The sequence below is a fragment of the Rhinolophus ferrumequinum genome, chromosome 14 (assembly GCF_004115265.2).
Source record: "Rhinolophus ferrumequinum isolate MPI-CBG mRhiFer1 chromosome 14, mRhiFer1_v1.p, whole genome shotgun sequence".
Classification (NCBI taxonomy): domain Eukaryota; kingdom Metazoa; phylum Chordata; class Mammalia; order Chiroptera; family Rhinolophidae; genus Rhinolophus; species Rhinolophus ferrumequinum.
Genome location: NC_046297.1, coordinates 26,561,423 through 26,585,453, shown reverse-complemented (window position 1 = coordinate 26,585,453; position 24,031 = coordinate 26,561,423). Strand labels below are relative to the sequence as shown.

Genomic DNA, 24,031 nt, shown 5'->3' with positions numbered 1-24,031 from the left:
AAACAAAGATACATTTCAATGACAAAAAATATGCAATGATCATGAAAACCTGCTGCACACTTTGCCAAGGTCAACAGAATGAAAGATGATATGAAAAAGTCAATCTTCAAATTTATCCTTAACAAAAACTCTCTCCTTAATAGTAAAATCATCATTTAAGAATATATGTTTACATATCTGGACCCCAGCTCCAAAAATGTGTGTGTGTGTGTGTGTGTGTGTCTGGGGGAGAGGGCTAGATAAAAATACCTGGGCACCAGGAACTCAAGATTAAACTTCTAAAACTAACATTTAATTCAAAAGAAAACGAACATTTCTAATAGATGACAATTGTATGGAACTATTTTATTTTCCTTGACAGAAATGAGATGGAATATCTCTTAACAATAACAGCTTAGTAATCATCTGAGAAAAATTGTTGGAGATACCCCCAACTCCTAGCCTCAGTCCCTGGTATAAAACAAATACCTTCCATGAAATTATTTTTCACATGACTAAAACATCCTCATTTACTTGGGTTAGTTCATGCTTAGAATATTTCAAACACTTGTTTTTAGACGTATGGAATTACCAGGGCTGAGATTTTTGAAACCATTTATATATTACTAGTAATTGAATCTTTGCAAAGAGATAATAATCCTTTCACTATACATTGATTGGGTTTCTTTAAGCATATTTGATCAACTATTTTAATAGTGATGCTGATAATAATAAGTGATACTCTATTTTTTTCCTTTTAAAAAATATATAATCCTTGTAACACTAATTACTAAATATGTTATAATGCATACCTTCTTAACAAGGAATGACTGTTTTCAGGCCCAAGTAGGATAAAAAGAAATTAATAATGGTATTTACTACCCTGTGATATCACTGATAAGCTACAACTAACATTCAAATGATGGATAGTTTAAGTATGTGACATTAAGCAAAAAATGAAAATCATTGTAATTTCACCCAAAAAGAAAAACATGGGAAATGAGCACAGCATAGGTCCCAAAGATTATACTATGATTCTGAACTAGATTTTCAAAGCAAAAGGCATCTACATACTATTTCTGTGAATATTTCTTTAAATACAAAGATGAATTTCAAAGCAAATGTAGGCTAGCTCAGCCCTACTTTGTCAAAGAGAAATACTCAGATGAACTAGAAGTTCCATTTGCTAAAGTGCACCCGCTAACTACATCTGCTCTGGCCATGCTACTAAGCATGATTCAAGAAGTGGCCGTCACTCATGCTTCTTCTCTCACTGTGCTATCAACAATGGATTTTTTAAAAACCAAATCCTTTATACATTGGATTATAGAAAAAACAGTCCTAAGTATACTATCTTCTAAAACTCCAGAGAGTAATATAACCTCATTATTTTTAAATACCGAAAATGTAAAGGGTCCATACAAATTACGAGTTGTATTAAGTATATACTTTTTACTTTCATATTCACTTGATGTGCTCTTAAAATCTCTATGAGAGAAGCAGATATTTTCTCCATGTCTTTTGGCAACAGATTCAAAAGCAAAAGTAGCAGTGCTGTTGAATACCATGAAACCTGTTTTTAAAGCTAAATTATTCAACATCTGTATTGTTATTGCACTCATATATGCCCGGAATACATCTATAGCAACTCAGCAATAGTGATTGCAAAAAAGTAAGGTAAGTGGGTTTACAAAGCATTTGATTTCCTTATGACAGTAAGAAAGTTTTCATAGAGGAAATGCAAACAACTGCAATTCAAATAAGATTATATATGCTTAACAATTATTTAACTTTATATAAAATTAAATCTAACCCTCACCACTACAAATCTGTAAGGAATCAGAAAAGGATTTACAGTACACAGTTTGACTATTTGTTGAATTCCACTCTTGAAGTCACAGAGTTAAAACAGCAATTTTTCCAAGATTTAAAGAAAAATATATTTTATAAAAGGGATTTTTTTTGTTTGTTTTAAATCACTGAATACTTCATTTTTATTACTAAGACAGAAACAAATTATACTTTTTTTCCACCATAATTCACTCTTGTGAAAGAAACATTTCTCTCTTCTAACAAATGCTACATTTTCAAGACTAAAGGAATTATCAGTAGGCTTTCTTTCTTCTTGATTTAAGTTATTTTTCTCTAAAATATGTCAAGTAAGCTTTTAAAGATTCAGGGAGGGGGAGCTTCATGATTTTTTCTCTCAGTAAATTCTGAGGTGGCTCTTCTGGCTTCATTACTTCACTGTGATTTTTCTCTTCCTCTTCTTTGTTATCTTCTTCCATTTTTTCATCCTCCTCACTGTCTAGAGGCTGAGGAATAAGCTGATTACCCACAAATACGTAAGTGTTAATTCTCTGTTTAACTCTCTTTCTTTTCCTTTTGGGTGGAGCCCTTTGAGGAATCCCCTTGGCCTGCATCTCATCATTTATGAAATTTCTAAGTGTGCGTCGAATGTAAATACGAGCCAAGTCCTGTAGATTCCTGACAGCACAGGGAGCTAAAACACACACACAAAAACACCGTAAGTAAAACATTATATATTGCTCATTTCTTCATGGAACAAAACATGTATTTCTTAGTGAATGTTAGAAAACATAAAAAGTATAAAAACTTACATTTCAATTAACAAAGATTTCAGGGTGTTTACCTAATGCCTTAAGTACTGCTTTAAGTACAGACAAGAGTGGACAGTGCAGAGATTTATATGTATAGATATCTGTGCGTCCCCATGTATATTCATATTCTTTGGAAGAAAAAATAAGAACTTACAAACAGTACATGAGAATTAAAGATGGGACATGAATAGTAGAGATTTTTACCCTACTTCTTTTTTAATACTTTTTGATATTGAAAAAGACTATTAAAAAAACTCAAATAAAGGCAACATTTGAACAACTGCCTAAGTCTAAGCTCTAAAGCTATTATACACACAAGCTTGTGTATACACACACACACACACACACACACACACACACACACAGTTTCTATCTTTCTGTAAATCAACAAGTAGAAATGGTTTATATGCTAAGCATCAAACCTGTAAAGAAAAGATGCTGTAAAGAAATCATGCTGTAAAGAAACACTTAATAGTCCAAAGAAACAACACACATTTTTTTGTCATTGAGGTTTACTTCTATCAAATGCACCGGAGTTGCAACCTATCTTTTCTGCTTCATTCCCATCTCCCACGAATGTATAAATGCATAAGCCCTAGAACCACAAATTCTTCTGTATAAATGCATGAGCCCTAGAACCACAAATTCTTCTAGCCTGTTCCAATATTTTATACATAGAGAAATAAATTCTCTAGTCGTCACCTCAAATTCATTTCTCCTAGTTTCCATCCCTGTGGAAATAAAACTATTATCAAGGATCCTTCTGAACAAAACACAACCCTCGCCACTTAAACAGTATTGAAAAATCATTTATGTTTTATTTGTTTACTTTGGTACTCTTCATTTCTTTACTTTACTTTGTTACTGCTCTTCCAACTTGTATGTTGTAACATCTTAAATTCTGCCTTGTTCAGTTATTTGTATGTGGTCTGTCTTTGACATCAGACTGTGAGTTCTAGGAGGGGAGGGGCATCTCCTCTTAGTACGCCCCACAGGGCCCTGTAGGAGAGCACCTTAAGAGGGAGTACAAACAAAGAAAGCCCAAGTTCCAGTGAGCTCTGCAAAAGGAGAGGATGGAAAACAAATCTACAAGAGTTTTGGAAATTATAAAGGAGCTCAGAAATAGAAGCTATAATTAGTCTTTTCAGATAGTCTTTGCTCTTAAACCTCTCTCACATTATTGGTATTTTCTTTTAACGCCTTAATTATGTTCTTCCTCTGACACCACTGCCTGCTATTTCAGGGACACTTAGGATGATGAACTTTTCAATCCTAAACTGTCAGAATACCCGAACTTCATAAAGAACCAACTAGACCTAGAGTGGAAAAGGTTTCAGACTTGACTTTAGTAGCTTCTAACACTCAGAAGTACTAAAATAGCATCCATATGAGCTTCATTTCAAAGTTCTCCTGAATGATACAAAAACTTTTAGGTAATTCTCAGCCCTACTTATTCAAAAATCCCCAATATTTTTTATTCTTTGACAGTACCTTATTTCTTATGGTTCCAGTTATGAAATAAGGATTTAATCAACCAGACAATACTAATCTCAACTACTATAAAATTTTATTTTGAATTGAAGCTTTCACTCCGTAATTACAATTAGTATTCTCTGTAACATACACATAAGCTCTATTTCTTTCCCAAAAGGTAGCCTCTACATAGATTTTATAAGAACCTAACAATCAGCACTTTCGGTTTCATTTGTTAAAGATTGGAAAAGGTATTTTATTTAGGTGAAACACCCAAAACCAACTATTTTTGGCCATTTTTACAAAAACAGCAACTTCAATATAGCTCAATGTGGCATAGAACCAAAATTTATGAAGTCTCTTTTGTCCCTTGTTATACTGTGATTTGTAAGAATATACATTTTGCTTCCCATTGTGACAAAGCTCCTAAAATACTTGAAATTTCCTAAATGATAAGATTATAAGATCAAAAGGAGTATCTTTTGTTGTAAGACGTTCCTTTCAACCACACCTGAGTTTATGTTAATAAGGTGACTTTTGGTAAAACCCTAAGGATGCTGGGTTGTTTGCCAAGAGGAATGGTACAGTGTCAGATGATTGCTTGACTTACCATGATGGTCACTTCTTTGGGTATTTAAATGTTGAATAATAATGGTGTACATCTGAAACTAATATTGTATGTTAGCTATATTGTAATAAAAATCTGTAAGTCTTCATAAATAATCCGACCAAAAGGCTTCAGAGAGCTTCTGGGCTGATGAGAAAACACATGCAGTTGCTGGGAGGATGGCGTCCCTCGCCTTGGGCATCGGCATCAACTCCAACTGGCTATTCCTGAGTTGGATCCTTTTTATAACAAACTGGTAGTCCAGTAAGTAAACTGTTTTCCTGGGTTTTGTGAGCTACTCTAACAAATTATGGAACTCTAGGAGGGGGTCATGGGAACCTCTAATTTACAGCCAGGCTGTCAGAAACACAGGTGACAACCAGGTCTTGCAATTGGTATACTGAAGCTGGAGGGGGAAGCCTTGTGGGACAGAGCCCTTAACCTGTGGGGTCTGTGCTAACACAGGTTAGTGTCAGAACTGAGTTAGATCATAGGGTACCTTGTTGGTGTCCACGAACAATTGGAAACTTGCTCAGTGTGGAAAAACCCATACACACCTGCAGTACAGAAATATTGGTGGTTTTGCCTTTAGTTGGTGTAGCATTTTTCCCTTTATCCCTTCCTGCCCTGAACTTTAAGCCGTAAACCCCCATTTTTAGAATGTACCATACCAAAACAAGAAAGGAATATGACTTTAAGTTAAATAAAAATTAGTGATAAATCTGAGGAACTGTTATATTTTAGTAGCTCACATGAGCAATTTCATAGCTACAAAATACATTTGGCAAAGGATTTACATGTATATTTTTTAGGTTTTCTTTTTTTTGTACTAACATTCTTTCATATTTTAACCCCCTATAATTAACGAAATAATGTTCCATGAACAGAAAGCTATTTAAACAAAAAAGGAAACTTGTTCTTATTCTCCATATCTTATTAAATTTTGACAAATAATTAAAATTTTCTTCATTCTGTGAACACTATGTGAAGTATTTTTATTTTTTAGAAACTCATACATGATTCCTGACTCATTTTTATGTTGCTGTTGGTAGCTAATGACTTTTTTTTCTTTCTATTGTAGCCTTTCAATTAAATACAAAAAAGAGAGCCAACAGTATAATGAACCCAAGATACCTACCTGACAGTCAGCCTCAATAATTATCCCTTATGGCTCATCTTACTTCGTAAGCACTCCCATTTCCTCTTCCCATCCCCACCCCAGATTATTTTGATTAAAAATTTAGATACATCATTTTACCCATAAATATTTCAGACGTATGAAGAACTTTTATTTTTTTTTTTAAATTTAGGCTCTTCTCCCATTTTGTCCTTTTCCACCAAATTTATTTCTACTTTACACTCACATTTACATCAACCCAACCAATGACAGCCTTATTAACTACCTAGATCTAATTGTGTTGACTTCCTTAAAAATGAGAAAGATCAAAAATTGCTCATTTAAAGCATATCATCATCCATGCCATTCATAAAACATGTTACTATAAAACCACATTTATAACCAAGACTCTTCTAAAGGACACTAAATTAGGAAAAGGGTCAGATAAAAAGAAGTATGCTGAGGGTTGTAACAATATTACAAAGTGAAACAAATAGCTGTTGCACAGAAATCTACAGGTAACTCTACAAGTAAGTACGGTTATATATGCTGCACATTATGCTTATGGTTAGGTGACTGTCAAAACCAAAATGTGTCAGAGAATTTTTTCATTATTTCTCTTTATTACTCTCCAACCAGTTATGATAGGTTAAACAAAACTGTCCTAAACAAACTGTAATTCTAATGTTTAGAAAATAGGAGGGAAAAAATAGTTTCACTTTGTTACTACTGTTGCTTTTAGCAAGGAGTTTAAGCATTCAATAATTACACTATAGTCGACTATATACTATGGAGTATATATTACACATATACATTTGCACATATATATATGTAATACATGTGTATATATGAGGATGTGTGTAGAGTCAACAAGTAGACTTCATTGAAATAATTGTGTAATGTATGTGAAAACATGTGACTATTACTTGATTCTGGTGCTAGAAAGAAATCCCTTTCAGTCCCAGAGCACACCCAAAATGTATCTCTTTTTGAATAGATTGGAAGGAAGTTTAAATTTAGCATTCCAGTAGAGTAATTTCATATTTCTAATAGAGCCTTTGTGATAATCCTTTGTTTATTTTTAATCAATCTTATTTTTAATTTTCCTCATATAATAGTTTAATGTGGATTTGTATAGGATGACTCAAATGCTTTTTTTAAGTAGCATACATTAATCATAAATATACTTAATATACACAAATATACTTATATTTGAAAAAAAATAGTGAATAAAATTTTCTGAATTATATTTCAAAAATTTTTAGATCTGAGGGTCTAATTTCTTTCTAAATGAGATCAAAATAAGAGTACTGTGTCAGAATTTATGAATCTCATAAGTCCATAAAGTAAGGTCAATGGGTCTCCTTGATGGCAGCTCCAGTTGGAGAAGATGGCTAGTAAACCCTCTCGAGGGGTCCTGGGGAAGACCTCCGTGCCACTGACACTCCCAGAGAGTGACACTTAACCACAGAGCTACATGGGTAGCTTTGCATCACCATGCTCATTCCTCCCCAAGGCACGAGGTGTGGCTTGTATAGTTTGTGAGTGGGTAAGAAGTAGCTGGCTCCATCCAGCTACCTCTGGATATATGGTTCTATCCTTTCCCTTCTCCTTTTCATTAGGGTATGTCTACTTACAAGTATACACATTGAGCTCTGCTCATCCAGGTATTTACAGGGTAAGCTCACACAGTGGGGGATTTGGCCAGTGCTGCCTACTTGGTGGTAAGTCTGTCTAATGAAGGGTGCAGACTTAAGCCATATTTTCCTATATCTACTTTGGTTGGTAATAAAGCTGACATTTCAATTCCTAGCTATCTGACCCCAAGTCCATCTCTCCATTGGTAAGAACTTGAGCAGAGATAAATGGGTGTAATTCATTGACCCTCCCCAAATCCTAACACTACTCTTTATTAAGCAATTATTACATGCCAAGCACTTTATAAATACTACTTCATATAAGTCTTTAAACTATCCCAAAGGGCCACAAAAATCACATAGCTTAAAAGAGGGTAAAATGAAGAAATTTAATTGAATCTCTCTATAAAGCCAGGTTCCTATGAAATAAATTCATTTAAAAAGCAAGTTAAAGCAACAAGTCTACTATCGTAAAGTTCATTTATTAAGACCTTTACTTAATGCTTTCTTCTTCCTTCTTAAGGTCTTAGTAGCCTTCAGTAATTTGACCACTCCCTCCTTTTTGAAATACTTTTCTTGGTTTTCAACACACTGTGCTCACTGTGTTTTCCCATCTCTCTGGCCTACTCTTTGCTAACACATCATTCATGGTCTGTTTTATCTCTGAATTTGGTGGACCACAGGTCCAATCCAACACCTATTCTCTGTATCTGCACTGTAGCCTATTTAAAATGCCATCTTTATGTTGAGGATTCTCAATTTATATACTTCCCCATGCAATAGGTATACACCCACTAGACTGACAATTATATGCTAATAGAAAACTCTAACATGGCCAAAATAAAATATCTGATCTTCCTATAGTACCTATTTCCAAATTATTCCACCCCCCGTCTTCCAAACATCAATAAATGATACCAGCTGGTCAAGGCAAACTTTAGATCCCTCTTTTTCCTCTACCAACATCTTCTATATAGTCCACTATTCTTCTACCTTCAAACAACTAACTCTATCCATATCAACACTGACTCTCTCCTTTAGTATAAGAAAAGTCTTGTATAATCTAGCCTCTACAGCGTAGTCAATGAGCTTTAACTACCCTAAAACTTATTTCTGGAATGACCAATCTCTTTTCAGCCTAAATAAAGGCTTTTTTGTTTGCTGTTCCTCTGTATGAAAAGTGATGCCACCAAATTAATAAATTATAATTAATAAACTCACAACTACAATTAATAAATTCATACATTTGCCCCTTTTCATGTTTCCATGATGGCAGCTAACAATGTCTGGTGCAAGGTAGGGGCTCTATACAAAAAAGTTGAGTAAATCCACTGAATATAATACTGCATATCTATTTATTTCTTCATAATTAAATAGTCTATTAAATCCCAAGCACAGGAGTTGAAGTCACAGTTCAATAGGAAAGAACCAACAGTTACTTACGGAGTCCCACAGAATCTGGTTTGCCATTATCATTCTTACTTGGCTGCACAAGTGGAGCAAATGAAACAGCAAGAATATTTTTACTTTCCCAAGTGTTTTGTCCAGTTCGCATAATTTGTGTTAACTATTTAGAGGGAAAAAAGAAGTAGAGTAGTTTAATTCTGGAAATGTGCTTGCTTTACAGTCTCAATTTTGTTTTAACAAAATAATTGCCAATGATTGCTATATAATCACTTATATTTGAATGTAACCAGATTACTTTCATTTAAATATTTACTATAAAATACAGAAGAAATCACAAATATTTGCTGTTCAAGATAGATATTTCAATGCAAATGGAATATTCAAATATGGCCAAGTGACTCTGCATAGTATGTTTGGGGTCTGATAGCTTCTAGGGGTATTATTCCAATCCATACCTGCCACTGGCTCCCAAAATATGTTTCACATAGGTTCAGTTATTTGGTTAAAGCACAATATTAATAAAATCATGTTTTAATTACTGCACCAATGAGTCAACTTCATGATCTTCCATAATGGTAATAAAATATAGATTCTAATCTCAACTTCATATGTCACAAATAAATGTAATTAGTCACAAACGGATTAGAAGTTTTACCTACTCAGCAAACACCCGTCACCAGTCCTTGGAAAAAAATATTAGCTCAGTACATGGCTTGATCAAATTAGTATCTTCAATTTATATTATAAAAATCATTATTATACTTTACATTATTATAATGGTATATAATATTTAATAAAACATCAATGGGAAGCCATATTTTAAACGTCCAAACATGCAGCTTTAAAGGAAAACAGGAAAAGATTGTTCATCTGGGAATCTCAACTCTGGAAGCATTCAAGTAACAACACTTTTCTAAGAATGTTTTTTAACGAATGTTTTTATATTACATCTTTTTAATAACTGACAATTTGCTACAGAGCGCAGTGCATGATAATGGTGAAATCACTGAGATGCAAATATGTTGTGATGTTAAGGGATCCCCGAGATATACGAGTATAAACTCCAAAACATCATGCTAGGTCACAGTTGTCTTAGACATTCTATCTTCTACCACACAAACCACAAGGTGTTTTAAACATCTCAGATTTGGGTTAATATGATTAAAAGTACTCTTTCAAATGCATTTTTATAAACTTTTAAAGTAATTTTCTCTTGAAAAATCCACTCATTTTCTGAATAAATTAGTATTTCATATATTTATTATACTTAATAATTCCAAACTACTGACAGGCAAATGACTGCAAAATATTTTCAAACGAAATGAAGATTTAAAAATGTACTCATTTCCTAAATGGAGTTAAACAATCCAAACCAAACTCCAAATAGGATTTCTATTTTTATATGTTCAAAGAATTAAAGAATGTTAGAAATGCAGCCCTTAGTAGAGAGCATCACATTCAAATGGAACCTACCTACAGGTGAGAACAGATGGGAGCAGTGTGGCAAATGAAGTAGTCCCCCTTTATCCACAAGGGATAGGTCCAAAACCCCCATGGATGCTTGAAACCGTGGATAGTATCGAACCCTATATATACTATTTTTTCCTATACATACATACCTATGATAAAATTTAACTCATAAATTAGTCACAGTAAGAGATTAACAACAATAGCTTATAATAAAACAGAACAATTATAACACACTGTAATAAAAGTTATGTGAATATGGTCTCTCTCTCTCTCTCTCTCTCAAAATACCATATTGTACTGTACTTACCCTTCTTCTTGTGATGATGTGAGGTGATAGATACAATGCCTTATTAAGTCGAGAACTTTCACCTTTTCACTTACGGAAGCACTTTACAGCTTCTCTTTGGCATATCCGTATTGCCAGCATCACTACTCTTGCATTCTGGGGTCATTGTTAAGTAAAGTAAGTTGAACACAAGCACTGCATTACTGTGACAGTCAATCTGACAACTGAGTAGATTACTAAGTGACTAAAGGGCAGGTAGTATATACAATGTGGAGATGATGGACAATGGGATGATTTATGTCCCATGCAGGACGGAGCAGGAAGGCTCAAGACTTCATCATACTCCTCAGAACATTGCCCAACTTAAAACTTAAGAATCATTTTTGGAAATTTCCATTTAACATTTTCAGACCATGGTTGACCACAAGTAACAAACCACAGAGAATGAAACCAAGGATAAGGGGGGAACAACTGTAGCACACAGGTAGTAGCTAAGCTCGGATGAAAGACCAAGTTTCTTCTAATTCTAGTATAGGGATCTTTTCTATACCTGCTTTGGTTAAATAATTAAGAGTCCATTTCACATTTTTTCTGTGTAGTTAGATCTAGGAAGAGCATTTCTTCTTTAAAAATTACAATATACCTTTACTGATGTTCCACTTCCCATCTTAAACTAATGTGTTTGTTTCCTATGCTGTTAAGCAAAAGGGCAGTGGAAGTTACCTGATCTTCTATAGGCATGACTAGAATGCCTCCCACTTTTAGTAATATTTTCATGTAGTTTTCATGGTCTTTCTGGACTCCAGCTCCACAATAAATTCGGTCATACTGATGACTGTCAGATGCTATCTGGAGGCAATTACCAACCACAAATGCAGGTTCACAGAACTCAAATCTGCATGGAAAAACAAATATATTTTAATTCATTTAAACAAAAAAACTAAATCTAAAAAATTTAACATAATCCAGTTCTTTGAAACGGTGAAGTTACCAAAATTAATTCTAAGGATAAAATACGAAATTTGATTTAAATATCACATTTATGAAGTTTTATATGAATCAAATATATTATTTTATTATCAATGCTATAGCATATATTTTCAAAACATAATCTTTTTTTTGCCACACCAAAACCTCACTTAAGGCTTAAAAAAATGAATAAAATGAAAAGCCCATCACACCAATCTTGTGGCGCCCCACAAATTATATATGGATGAGAATCACAAGGATTAAAAAAGAGAGAATGAGAGAGACAGAGAGAGAGAGAGACAGCGAGAGAGAGAGACAGAGAGAAACAGAGAGAGAAGGAGAAGCCTTCACTTTCCACTGCTTTTTCCCAAAAAAAAGCTGAGGGACCAGTGGAAATGGGAAGAGCTCATGTGGTATTCATCTCTGCTTGACATTTTTGCTGCAGTTAACAGTGGCAAAGCTTTGTCAGAAAGACACCAGTGTGACCATATACCCTTGCAATCACTACGATTAGGGAGATTTTCCTAATAAATTTTAGCAGAGCTACAGGATTGGGACAGAGAGCACAATAAACAGAGATTTTTCTTACTGCTGCTTTGGTCCCTGTGATCTCCCTGTGCAACAAAAGAAAAGATACGGTTTCAAAGCAAAGGCACTTTACCCTGATCACTTGTTCCTGGTTACAGTGTTGGTTCATGATATATAGAGTTGTGCTTTTACAAACTTTCCTATTTAGACTTCTACTTTATTCCTTAAATTCTGACAAATCTGAAAAGTCTCTAACGTATAACATATAATTAAAACTTCAATGCACTAATAAAACATGTAATCATTTTTAAATTCCAAATTACTGGAATATCCTTTCACTTTTAAGTTGATTCAAGTTAATATTGACCACACAGCAAAATCAGGCTATCATTTGAGGAAATAATTTTCATTAGAAGTTTCAGCATGCAGTGAAAAACGACACTAACAATCATTTTTGTTTTTAAAACATAGCGTGTCCTTTAGTAATTAACAGACTTATTACACAATAAGTTTCCATTAAATAAGTTTAAATTCATTAAAACACAGAAACATTATGATACCTGATATTCAAAAAAGTACCAAAATTATGCCCTGTCTTCAATTTCCTGTCTTGGTGGTGGTTATGGGGAGTGGGCTGGGAAGGGTCAAGGTGGTTGGGATGGGGGTGAGTAAACACTGTGTTTATCCTATAATCTCTTCTTCATACCCCCACACTAAGGTAGTCTATGCCATTATTTCTTTTATGTAACTGTCTCCTCACTGCTCACACTCTTCAGGTCTCCCTTGCATCATTTTACTCCCTAGAGGGCAGGGCAGGTTCAAGCTCCTTAGAATGACATGTGGGCTCTTTATGATTCTACTATTAAATTGTCCTTTCACACTCATTTCCTGGCTCTGCCCCTGCACACACATATACTATAGCCAGACTGAATTATTTCCTTCTAATTGCTCAGAGAAACTATTACAAAGTGTTTTTGAAGCCCTATATCTGTGTATGTGTTCTTCCTTTGACTGAAATACCCCTCCCCCTCTTCTTCCCTTGAAGATACAGTTCAAATATTAGCTTTGTGATGAAATCTTACCCAACTCTTTAATAGTATCTCATTCTTTCCACTTGCATAGTACAAACAAAAGTGTAAATTTACCTACATTAGAGACCATGTTTAATTTCTCTTTTCTACTCAAGACTAAGGTACAATCTATGATTATCTAAAATATGGCCAAAACATAATTTCTTGGATTTTAAGTAATTAGATACTGTGGATCAGAAGGTTCAATCACTTTATCAAAGTAACAGTAAGCATTCTTTAAAAAGAAAGTTAGACTACTATTTTCAATGAAAATATCTAAAAACTCATTCTTATAAAAATTCATTTTAAATAATTTACTTTTATAATAATTTAAGTCAGTCATAATTTTCAGGAGGAATGTGAACAGGGAATTTAAATACAAATTTCAGTTATTAAACCTCTTTTACCATCGAGTCTGTTAAATCAACTCAGAAATATTCTTATAGCTTTAAAAGCTTCCTACTATTTAAAAACATGCGATTGCTTACAGAACTATTACCTAGGAAAACACCATTACAAGTGAACTTACAATTAAAACTTCTCATATTAGTGGTATTTTATACATTCTCATCCCAGCAAAATGAATCAGAAAGAATTTAGTACCCGACTCTAAAATTAAATGTGTGACTCTGGTCCAATTACCTTATACTAGTAATTAGCAAAATTCATTAAGTCAAATACTATTTATTGAGCACCAGTTGTGTGTAAAGACTGGAAATACAATGGGAAACACCCATGCTTCTAACCACACGTGGATATTGAGCACTTAAAGTGTGGCTAATCCATATTAAGATGTACTGTAAGAATAAAAATCACCTGCAATTTCAGGGGTTCAGTAAAAAAGTAAAATATCTCTATATTTATGTGTATATGTGTGTATATATGCGATATACATATATATTTTTCAACAGACACATAAATTCAAACAACTACCCATCTACTTATCACTTGTAAATAGGTGCTTCAAAGACTTTCTCCTTAACACAAACATCCCTTTGAAACATTCTCCTGGTTTTCCTGGTATCTGTGAATATTTCTTCTGAATTTTAATTGTATGTATCTCCATCATCTATTCCAGTTCTCAAAAAAGCATTTACTAAATAAGCGAACCATGTAAGAAACATAAATGCTTTGTCAACTTTTCCACCTACCAACTTTGAATATGAACCCAAAGTTGACAAATATGCTAATCACAAAAATCTCAGGATTAGAAGAGAAACTTGTCCAGAAATAGTTACAGAATAAAATATGTACCTATGGGCACTCTCTGTATCAACCTGATGGTTCTTGTTTTGCTAAATTGGTTACTAAAAATAACTATAGCTTCATATTACAGAATGCATGCTCCCTGCCTCCAAAAATAAAGCAAAACTCAAATAGTAAAACAAAACAAACCCTTGGCTTAAATGAATAAATCAACTGTCCTACATGTGAAAGGAACTTTTTGGGAGCCTTTCTGAAAATGTTAAGTTAGTTACCCTTATTCTAGGAAACTTAATATTTTCTCTTGTAACAAGGATCAGAACAAGTATGCTTGCTTCCACTTAGAGAGTACTGCAAAAGATCATTACAGAGAAAAATTAGATGCCTAAGTTTATAAATAATTTCTGTAGTGCCAATGGAATATATACTTCTAAAATATGCATATGAGGTCTTTATACTTTCATTTAAAATATTTATATTAATTTCTTTTACCAGAATACTCAAATTTGAAAGTTCAATTGAACTTGAGACAATATTCCAAAAGGACTGAATATTTCTAGATACAAAATAGTAAAACTTAAAGAACATAAATAAAACTGGGGAGAAAAGTGTAATATTTTTAAATGTTGGCATTAAAATATCTACAACATAGTAGAGAATCCACAGGCCAAACACATTAAAGTTGTAATACTACCAATAATACTAGTCATTAAAAGGTGTCTACCAGAGAGTCCTATCCGGAGATTATTTATTATGCTTACAACTATGACTTGACCTTTTCCACCAATGACACATGAATCCTTCACATTAGTAAAGAAAACAAAATAACTCTTAAATTGCATATACTTACATTACTGTTTTCATGTATAAGTGGGCTATGGATCATCTTTCCTATTACAGGACTAATAGATGAGCTTTATATTTCTGACTAGGTACACAGTTGAGGATACTACTTAGATGTTTTGTATTCTGATACTAAAATTATGGTTTATTTTTATAGTAACATTTCATGTAAATAAATTCATACCAATTGAACTAATATTTTTTCAAAAAGTCTGATTAAAATTTTTCAGGCAAATCTATATGGTTATGCTCATATCCTGTTCATACCACATATATTAAGAATAAATAATTGATTTGAGATGCAGAACTCCTATTAATTCTTCCAAAGTAGAGAAGAAAATAAACACTATCTTCTAAAAGCTCCATCTTACCTAAGTTTCCACGAACCTCCATAGGCAAAGGACATATTTTAAAACACAAGTACGATTTCTGTATAATCTGGAAGACTGTAGCAATAAACTAACCAGAAGTTTTCAGTTCATTACAAAATAGTGCTACACTATTTATAGATTTACACATAAAATCTAAGTTAAAAATAATGAAAGAGAAAATCCAAATTCCAGCTTTTCACATCAACCACACTAAATGAAACCTAAAGAAGAGAAAAAAAAAAATTGGCAAGAGTTCTACCAAAATACTTCCTATGTGGTTATAATTTTACGGGAAGTATGGCTCACGCGTTCTTTCTCTTATACTTAATTTAGGGGAGTTCATTTAAATTTTAAGTCTGTTATTAAAAATGAAAAGTCATTTGAATTCTTCGAAGAAAATTTCCAAAACAAAATGTCCCAGAGATGACTCACCCTTCTAAATTACACGTCCCAACAATGTTACCTGTATAAAAAAATACTTCTGAAACGTATATAATAATTACAAATTCACTCACTTGTGACTTATAATCATATGTTGATTTAAATCTTAAAATCTAATGACTGATTTTTAGATTCTCTTATGAAGAGAGGGAAAGATATTTGACATATTCTTACTAAGATGTACACTGAAAATCACTTGTGGGATAATATAGAACACACATATATTTTGGTTTACAACATGAACACTTGCCCAAAATAACACCAGGATTCTAATCACTTACCTTGGCAGTGGTTTTCTTTATAGGTGCATGTTGGAATATCTTCATCTTGAGACGGACAGATGATTTCGTTCACAGCAGGAACCTTGCCAACTTGCCCATATAATTCTTTTGATAAGCTGCTAGGAGATCAGGGTGACCTAGCCTTGCCCTGCAGCTTCCCTCTTAGACGGATAGTCTAGGTCTAGGAGCTGACTGAGAGTAGAAAAAACAACATTCCCCTTCAATACACTGTTGAAGTGTGGGCTGACAATTTGTACACCTAGTTTATCATGTGCCACAGGATGCTGTCATTGAAATTTTAGACAATTATTCCAAAGGAATAAAGGATTTCAAGGACATAGGGGAAAAAAAAAAATCCTACCTTGTTCTCATATCTCATCCAAAACCTGCCAAATGAATCACAGAAACTTCTTTTTCATAAAACACTTTGTCAAAATATACCATTTTGAGTTTTAAGAGCTCTGACTATTTCATTAAAACAAGACAAAAGTTCGGAACTTTCCATTGGGAAGAAAACCCAGGGAAATGTTAATCTTTTGATCTCCAAATGCAGTCATACCATTCAAAAACTCTTACAATCAATAATTAAGCTAATGAATTTTTAAAAATTTAAAAACCAAAGACTTTACCTTTTCAAGTGTTTCCCTTTCAACTGCATCAAACTCATCTCAGAATAATTCAAGCATTATTTAAAGCAAATTGTTAAAAGTAAATAGAATGATTTTTTTATTTTATTGAATGATACTTTAGGAAATCTGTAGGATCAAAAACAATCTCTAAACTTTTTTACAGGAAATGTGACAGTACCTCATATAAAAGTGAGCTTTCACATATTTCAACAATAATTTCTTCTACTAATGTGTTTGAAGCCATGAAACTTTTACTCATGCCATTTCTAACTGATGTTAAAATATATAACTGACATCCCGGAGGACTATTTTTAAGTATTCTTCTGTCCCGCAATTTGAATGTTTGTCATGATTAAAAACTACAACTTGTAATAATTGTTATAAAACTCCAGCTGAACATTATTAGCATATAAAAACTTCAAATATCTGAGAAATATTTTGAAATAATGTTGAATACATATTTATAGATAAAATCTACTTCAAGTATGCTATAATTATCCTAAAGATGAAGCAGGACTACTCTAGTGATGAAGTTGATAGAATATAGAAGCAAATCACATCACGCGAAAAATGAAAACACAATTAAAAACAAAATTAGGACACTACATATTGCCATAAATCAATTAAATCTTCTATAAGGCTATGCTACCTCTGAATTTAATTTTAAACTTAACACCTCAACAAAATCTAAGGAATGCATTGCCTCTCCCACTCATCTCTGCCCCCAATTCACGCTGTGTCATTAAGAAAACAGGGTAGGCGTGCCCTATAATAAAAATACTATAATGCATTTAACCATGTTAACAGCACTACTTAATTCTAATTTGAAGGAAATAAATGATGAAAATAAAAGTGCTGCTTCAACTTTGTATCTGGGGCTAAATTGCTAGGCTATAATTCATTGGTAGCAGTTTACTGATGGGAAGAAATATTAGAATTCTGTGTTTACATCATCATAGCTAAATCAGAACTAAATAAATAGACAGCCTACCTAATTCTGTTTTCTCATCTGGGAAACACGGACACCAATATTGCCTCCAGGACTGTGGTAAAGCACTTAGAATGGTACAAGGTACTTAACGATTAGACAATACGTATTAGATGCTGTTATTTTCATCATCTCATTACTGTTTTTAGTACTCATATCATGACTCATTTATATGACAAACTATATAGAAAGAACTCCATTCAAATAGAATGAAAATCTTCAATAAATCAGACTATTCATTTGGCTACTGATATTAGAATACTTCCAAAATGAGCTCTAGTATGCTTCGGAGGGGAGGGGAGCTGGGATCTGTTGTCTCAGAAGGAAACAGCACACCCCAAAGCATGTGGTCTAGGAAGCCAGGTCAACTACATGAACATGTATACATATTATATAAATACATAACTATAGCTATAAATAAATGCTATACCAATTACTAACTCATTTGCTAAGTATTTATAGGTTGAAGGTTTACAATTCAGGCTTCTTTAACTGACTTACTCTTCCAAGTAGCTACAGATGGATAGATTATTTTGCTTACTGTACATGCATAAATCCTGATTCATACAATTTGACCTTTCCCAACCTTCTCCTTCCCTCGTGAAAGCCAGACCTAAGGGCCTTTAAAACCTAAGCCCAAAACTTGTCTACAGCAGAGAGGGCTAAAATAAAGATGTTCTGGAAGGTATGTGTGAAGAGTAGAATAGGGGTCAGCAAACTAGTAAACAGGCCAAATCCGCCTGCCCTTGTTTTTATAAATAAAGTGTCTACGCAGATACCCTGGACTGCCAGAAAGATGAACAAGTGGACCCTAGAGCAAATTAAGTCTGAAATATTGCTGGAGGCTAAAACGACAAAACAAGTTGTCCTACTTCAGGCACATCATGAGAAGACAGGGTTTTTTGGAAAAGACAATAATATTGGGAATAAAAGAAGGCAGCAGGAAAAGAAGACCAAACATGAGATGGACTGACTCCATAAAAGAAGCCATAGGAGTGAGTCTACAAGAGCTGAGCAGATTGTTGAGGAGAGGACATTTTGGATGTCACTTATTCACAGGGTTGCCAGGAGTCAGAGCCTACTCACAGTACATAACACACACAGAATCACTATGCCCATTTCTTTACATAATGTCTATCGCTGCTTTTGCTCTCTAACAGCAGAGCTGAGCAGTTGCAACAAAGACCATTTAGCCCAGGAAACCTAAACTATTTACTGTAAAGGACCACCTTTCCTGGAAACATTTTCCAATGTTTTAGAGAACCCATGAATTCAAACGCCAGTTTTATAAAGGAATTTCAGTGACTCTAGGAATATCTAAATCATACAAGAGGGCTCCCCCTTCCTTCCCATCTCCAAGTACAGTAAATTCAGAGTAGCTTCTCCAAATTATTTTACCTGTTGATACAGGACTCAGGCATAGGATGTTTCAAAGTACATGCATTATAATAAGGATACTTGTTTCTAAAGGAAGGGATACTATTTTCAAGAAGCAGGAACCAAGCTTGCTTTATAGAGCACACACAAAAACACACATTTGTATCTTTCAAAAGGTCATCCGACATTATATATTCTAATGTTGAGTAGCTTATCAATTATTTCTCACCTACTACATTTGGAAGTGCAGTATGTTCACCAATAGACATATGCAAGAAAACTTTAAAGAGGCAGTTTAAAATTTAAGTGACATGACAATACTTTCGAAAAAGGAACTGAAAAAAAGATCTAAACCAAAAAGATAAATATGATTGGAAGAGTATTAAGTTTTAGCTATCTATTCTGTGTTACACATAATCAAGAATAATCTGGTACTAAGGAACATAAATAGCAATTAATTTTCCTGAGTTACTTTATATTTTAATTAAAGTATGTATTTTGATAACCTGTACACAATATAATGAAACTGCTTGGAAATGGGATTTTTAAAATCACTTTGCATGGCAAGTTTTTTAAATTTAAAAACTGAAAATAAGTAGGGGCAAACAGGTGGCTCAGTTGGATAGAGCGCGAGCTCTGGGCAACGGGGCTGCCAGTTCGATTACCACACGGGCCAGCGAGCTGCACCCTCTGCAACTAGAATGAAGTCAATGAGCTGCCACTCAGCTCCCGGATAGCCAGATGGCTCAGTTGGTTGGAGTGTGGGCTCTCAACCACAAGGTTGTCTGTTCGACTCCCGTAAGGCTGTGCCCCCTGCAACTAACAACGGCAACTGGACCTGAGGCTGAGCTGTGCCCTCCACAACTAAGATTGAAAGGTCAACAACCTGACTTGGAAAAGTCCTGGAAGTACACACTGTTCCCCAATAAAGTCCTGTTCCCCTTCCCCAATAAAATCTTAAAAAACAAACAAACAAACAAAAAACAAACTGAAAATAAGTAGAAATATTATCCACAAACATCAACAAAAATTGCAAGGAAATCATCAAACACTAATAAGATAGGAAGAAGAAAACTATTGTATCTATATAATTTCTGTCAGTAAAATCACATGATATAAAAAGACAAAAAAGGAGCCCACTGAATAACTCATCAACTTTGATCACTTAACTTGCAATCACTCACTACTTTATGCAAAATGAGATATTTATCCAGTACCTACTCTTTGTATGCAAGCTACTTTTATAATCTGAAATACATAACAAATATTTCAGACTACTTGAAAACCAAAATAGTTAAAATTCCCAGAACTGTCTAATTTTTTCAGACTAGTTTAATATAAGAATCTGTTTTAAAAATTAGTTGTAACACTTCAGAAACAACTATATTACAAAATCTGACTGATTATTTTAACTAAAAAGACCATTACAAATTAAAAAGACACTTAGATCAGTCACATCACCATATTTTACAATTCATCGTTTTATGAATAACAAATCTAAATAAGGCAATAACAACAACTCAAGAAATACAAGGCAAGGAAATTTGATCATTTTATAAATACATGAAAACAATTTTAGAAAACTTTATTTATATACTGGAATATATAAAATTTTATTTCTCAACCTTATCTGTTATGGATTATTTAATATTTAAATTGTATCAACATAGAAAAATGCTTTAAATAGTGACATATTTTACTGTTTCCCAGGACCATGTCCACTTGTCAGCAATACACTTGAGCTCCATAGATACTTGTATAGAGCGGCTTCAATGACTCCAGATTCTTCCTTGAGTTTGTTCTGCTTGATTAATGACCCAAAACGGAATTATCTGTGCCACCATATATTAATACATGAAATATATTACTAACATACATATAAAAGACCTTACAATAGACCTTAAACATTTACTTTTACTAATATTACTTTCATATTTTCTAAATTCAAATGTATTCAAAACGTCCTTACATGTATATAGTTTCAACATCAAAATACTTAAAACAACAGAAAGTCAAATTTAACAAAATTCTATAGTTCTAATAAACAGTATAAAAAATATGTCCACATCTTAAGCCCTTAACACGCTACTAATCATAAGACAGAAATATAAAAGGATGCTAAAATTGAATCCCAATTTCTTATTAAATTACATGGGCTAAAAACTTTTATTTCTGTCAATATATTATTCTTGGAAATAGAATATGAACCAACACGGTAAGCACTTGAAAAATGATTCAAAATGTGAATTAAATGTTATTTATAAAGACAAGCATAAATAAGATAAATGATGGTGTTCAGCAAATTGATACATAAAATTCAAGTGGCTTGCTCAAATCCATTGAATTAATTATAGAACAAAATAAAACCCGAGCATTTCCAAACTCCCCCAAGCTTGCCTGACTGAGGTCTTTACAATCCCAGTTATAATCACACGTAGGTGGACACAAAACCTCCCTTTCAACACTGAGTATTTTGCTACAACATAATATCAGTTTTCTATTCTTCAACTGCTCAAGTGCCACTTGCCAGAGGATAGACAGATACACACTGGCAATGGCAAACGGGAAGGAAAGAGAAGGGCAAGGGGAAGAGGGAGGAGGGGTGAAGAAAGGGAGGAGAAAGGAAAATACACTTCTGCAGCATTCACAGGGCCTTTTTGGCACTGTCCTCAAGCCTAAACTCTCTAGAAAAAAGCCCTCAGCTCTGGTCCAGACTCCTCCAAGTTCCTCACCTTCATGGTCATGCCCAGGGAACTAGAGACGAATGAGAAAGGCACACTCCCAACAACCCAAGTTGGAACTGAATAGTTGCACTAAAACTTAGTTATATAAAAATGTGTAAGTTATATAAGCTTGTGATTCCTATCCTTTTTAAGGTTTTCTTCAAAAATATGACTAGTTGAGAGACATAAATGCCCTCCAAATTTTACATAATTTCAGGGTTCATCGACTTTAGCATAAGAAGCTTTTCCTCCATTGTATTATCGTTGATAAATTTTAGAAATATTACCCACCAAATATTACCCACCTTCCCTGCCAGCTCAAGGACCAAAGACTGTGCAATATTTCATCAAAAGGAAAGCAGGAGTTCAAAACAATGGTTTTATAAACAAATTTCTCAAACACAACACTATCACAAGATGTATCAATGTATTTCTATCATAATTTCCTCTAGATATATTATTAAGTAACTGAATGTTTTTATGAAAGTCCTTTATATGCTAACAGGTATCACTCTTATGTAACAAATAAAGAGGGCAGAACTATTAATTATCCCCAAGGTATAAAACCAGTTCCAGGAAAGTATTCTAATCAAGCATCTTTGCATCTTCATAAAAGGTAGTTGCATGATGTTTAACGTATGGAACATTACCCTACTAATAGTGATATTAGCATAAAATTCTTGAAAACTTATTGCATTTATTTATAATTGACTATAGACTTACATAGAATAAGAAGTATAGCATAGAATAATTATTCGAATTTTTTCTCTCATTTTACACAATGATTTTTGCTGCAATTATTTCAGGATGAATAAACTAATAGTATTGAGGAACAGACATGTCATACATATCTTACATACCAGGTGCCTTAAAACCAAAACTATACTTACTTATCAAAGCTATCACTATTTTTGATGAAGCTCTCCAGTTTTTCCTTGGCATATTCCACCACATCTGAATGAAGCTCAATTCCATGATTTATTCCAAAAGGACCTGCAATCGTAGCAGCAGCATTTTTATAAAAAATATTAATATGTCATTACAGAGCTCTTTTAGTTTCTGCTCATTTATCACAGGAGCATTTAAAGAGGGTTTGAAATATGTGAATATCTTCTAGCCACAGATTTAAAAAGCTGAATGGAAATCTCATTATTTACACTGCTTTAGTTAAAAAAAAAAAATGCTTATCTGTCAGGACAATACTGCCAAAGAAAATCATACTATATAAGGTTTAAATGCTTTACCATTACATTTTTATTTATCATTGGTTAAAATATTGGTAATTCTAAAATCCTGAAACCATGGGCTGACACAGATATTATGCAAATATCCCACAACACCCCATGACTACCTAGTAAATGCTAACTTCCTCAAAGGCCAAGACTACAACCTATGCCTTTTGGTGCTCCCCTTGTTTAGCAGAGTGTGGCCATCAGTCATTTTTGCAGAACTGATTTTACTCTCCTGTTCCAGCATACTTCACACTTTTCACTTGGTATTTCTTTTTGCACATAGCCAAGGATGGGTGACTTTCTAAGAATGAGAAACAGGTGAGAGCCTCAGCTGATTTTGGTATGGTTCCTTTCCCCACCCTGGCACCAGTTCTCTAAGAATATGACTAACTGGATTTACTTTCCTAAGGTGCATGCAGCCTGCCCCACATCCCCCATGAAAGTAACACACAATCACATCTAGTTATGCTAAGTTCCTTTCGAATTTCTGAAATTGAGTCAACCAGGTTTTCTACTCCACATTGGTTATATTTTTGTTTTACTTTGAGATTAGTCTCCCATAGAAAAGTGTGCATGTGTATGCATGTGTATGTGTGTGTGTACATGTTACTTATTTTCTGTATCTTATATGGACTTATTTTCTGTGTCTTGTATCTCTCTTAGGAACTACTTAATAGGATGTGCCCCCTATTGAATATCATTAAAAATACAATATATATTGGAATTTTCAAAAATAAAAAAAATCAGTTGATTATCATGTTTGAATGTTCAGGGGGCAC

At 33.6% G+C, this 24,031-nt stretch overlaps 1 protein-coding gene across 5 annotated transcripts in view; it reads right to left on the bottom strand.

The window, feature by feature from the left end:
- Positions 1-209: 209 nt before the first annotated feature.
- Positions 210-24,031, bottom strand: part of PCMTD1 (protein-L-isoaspartate (D-aspartate) O-methyltransferase domain containing 1) — a 66,293-nt gene continuing 42,471 nt past the window's right edge. For all 5 annotated transcript variants that reach the window (XM_033125856.1, XM_033125852.1, XM_033125854.1 and 2 more), the window contains 4 exons: positions 22,911-23,013; positions 11,321-11,492; positions 8,878-9,001; positions 210-2,482 (listed from right to left, as the gene is read on the bottom strand). In XM_033125856.1, coding sequence (XP_032981747.1) covers positions 2,115-2,482; positions 8,878-9,001; positions 11,321-11,492; positions 22,911-23,013 — 767 coding nt within the window. In that variant the 3' untranslated portion in view covers positions 210-2,114. The remainder of the gene's footprint in view (positions 2,483-8,877; positions 9,002-11,320; positions 11,493-22,910; positions 23,014-24,031) is intronic.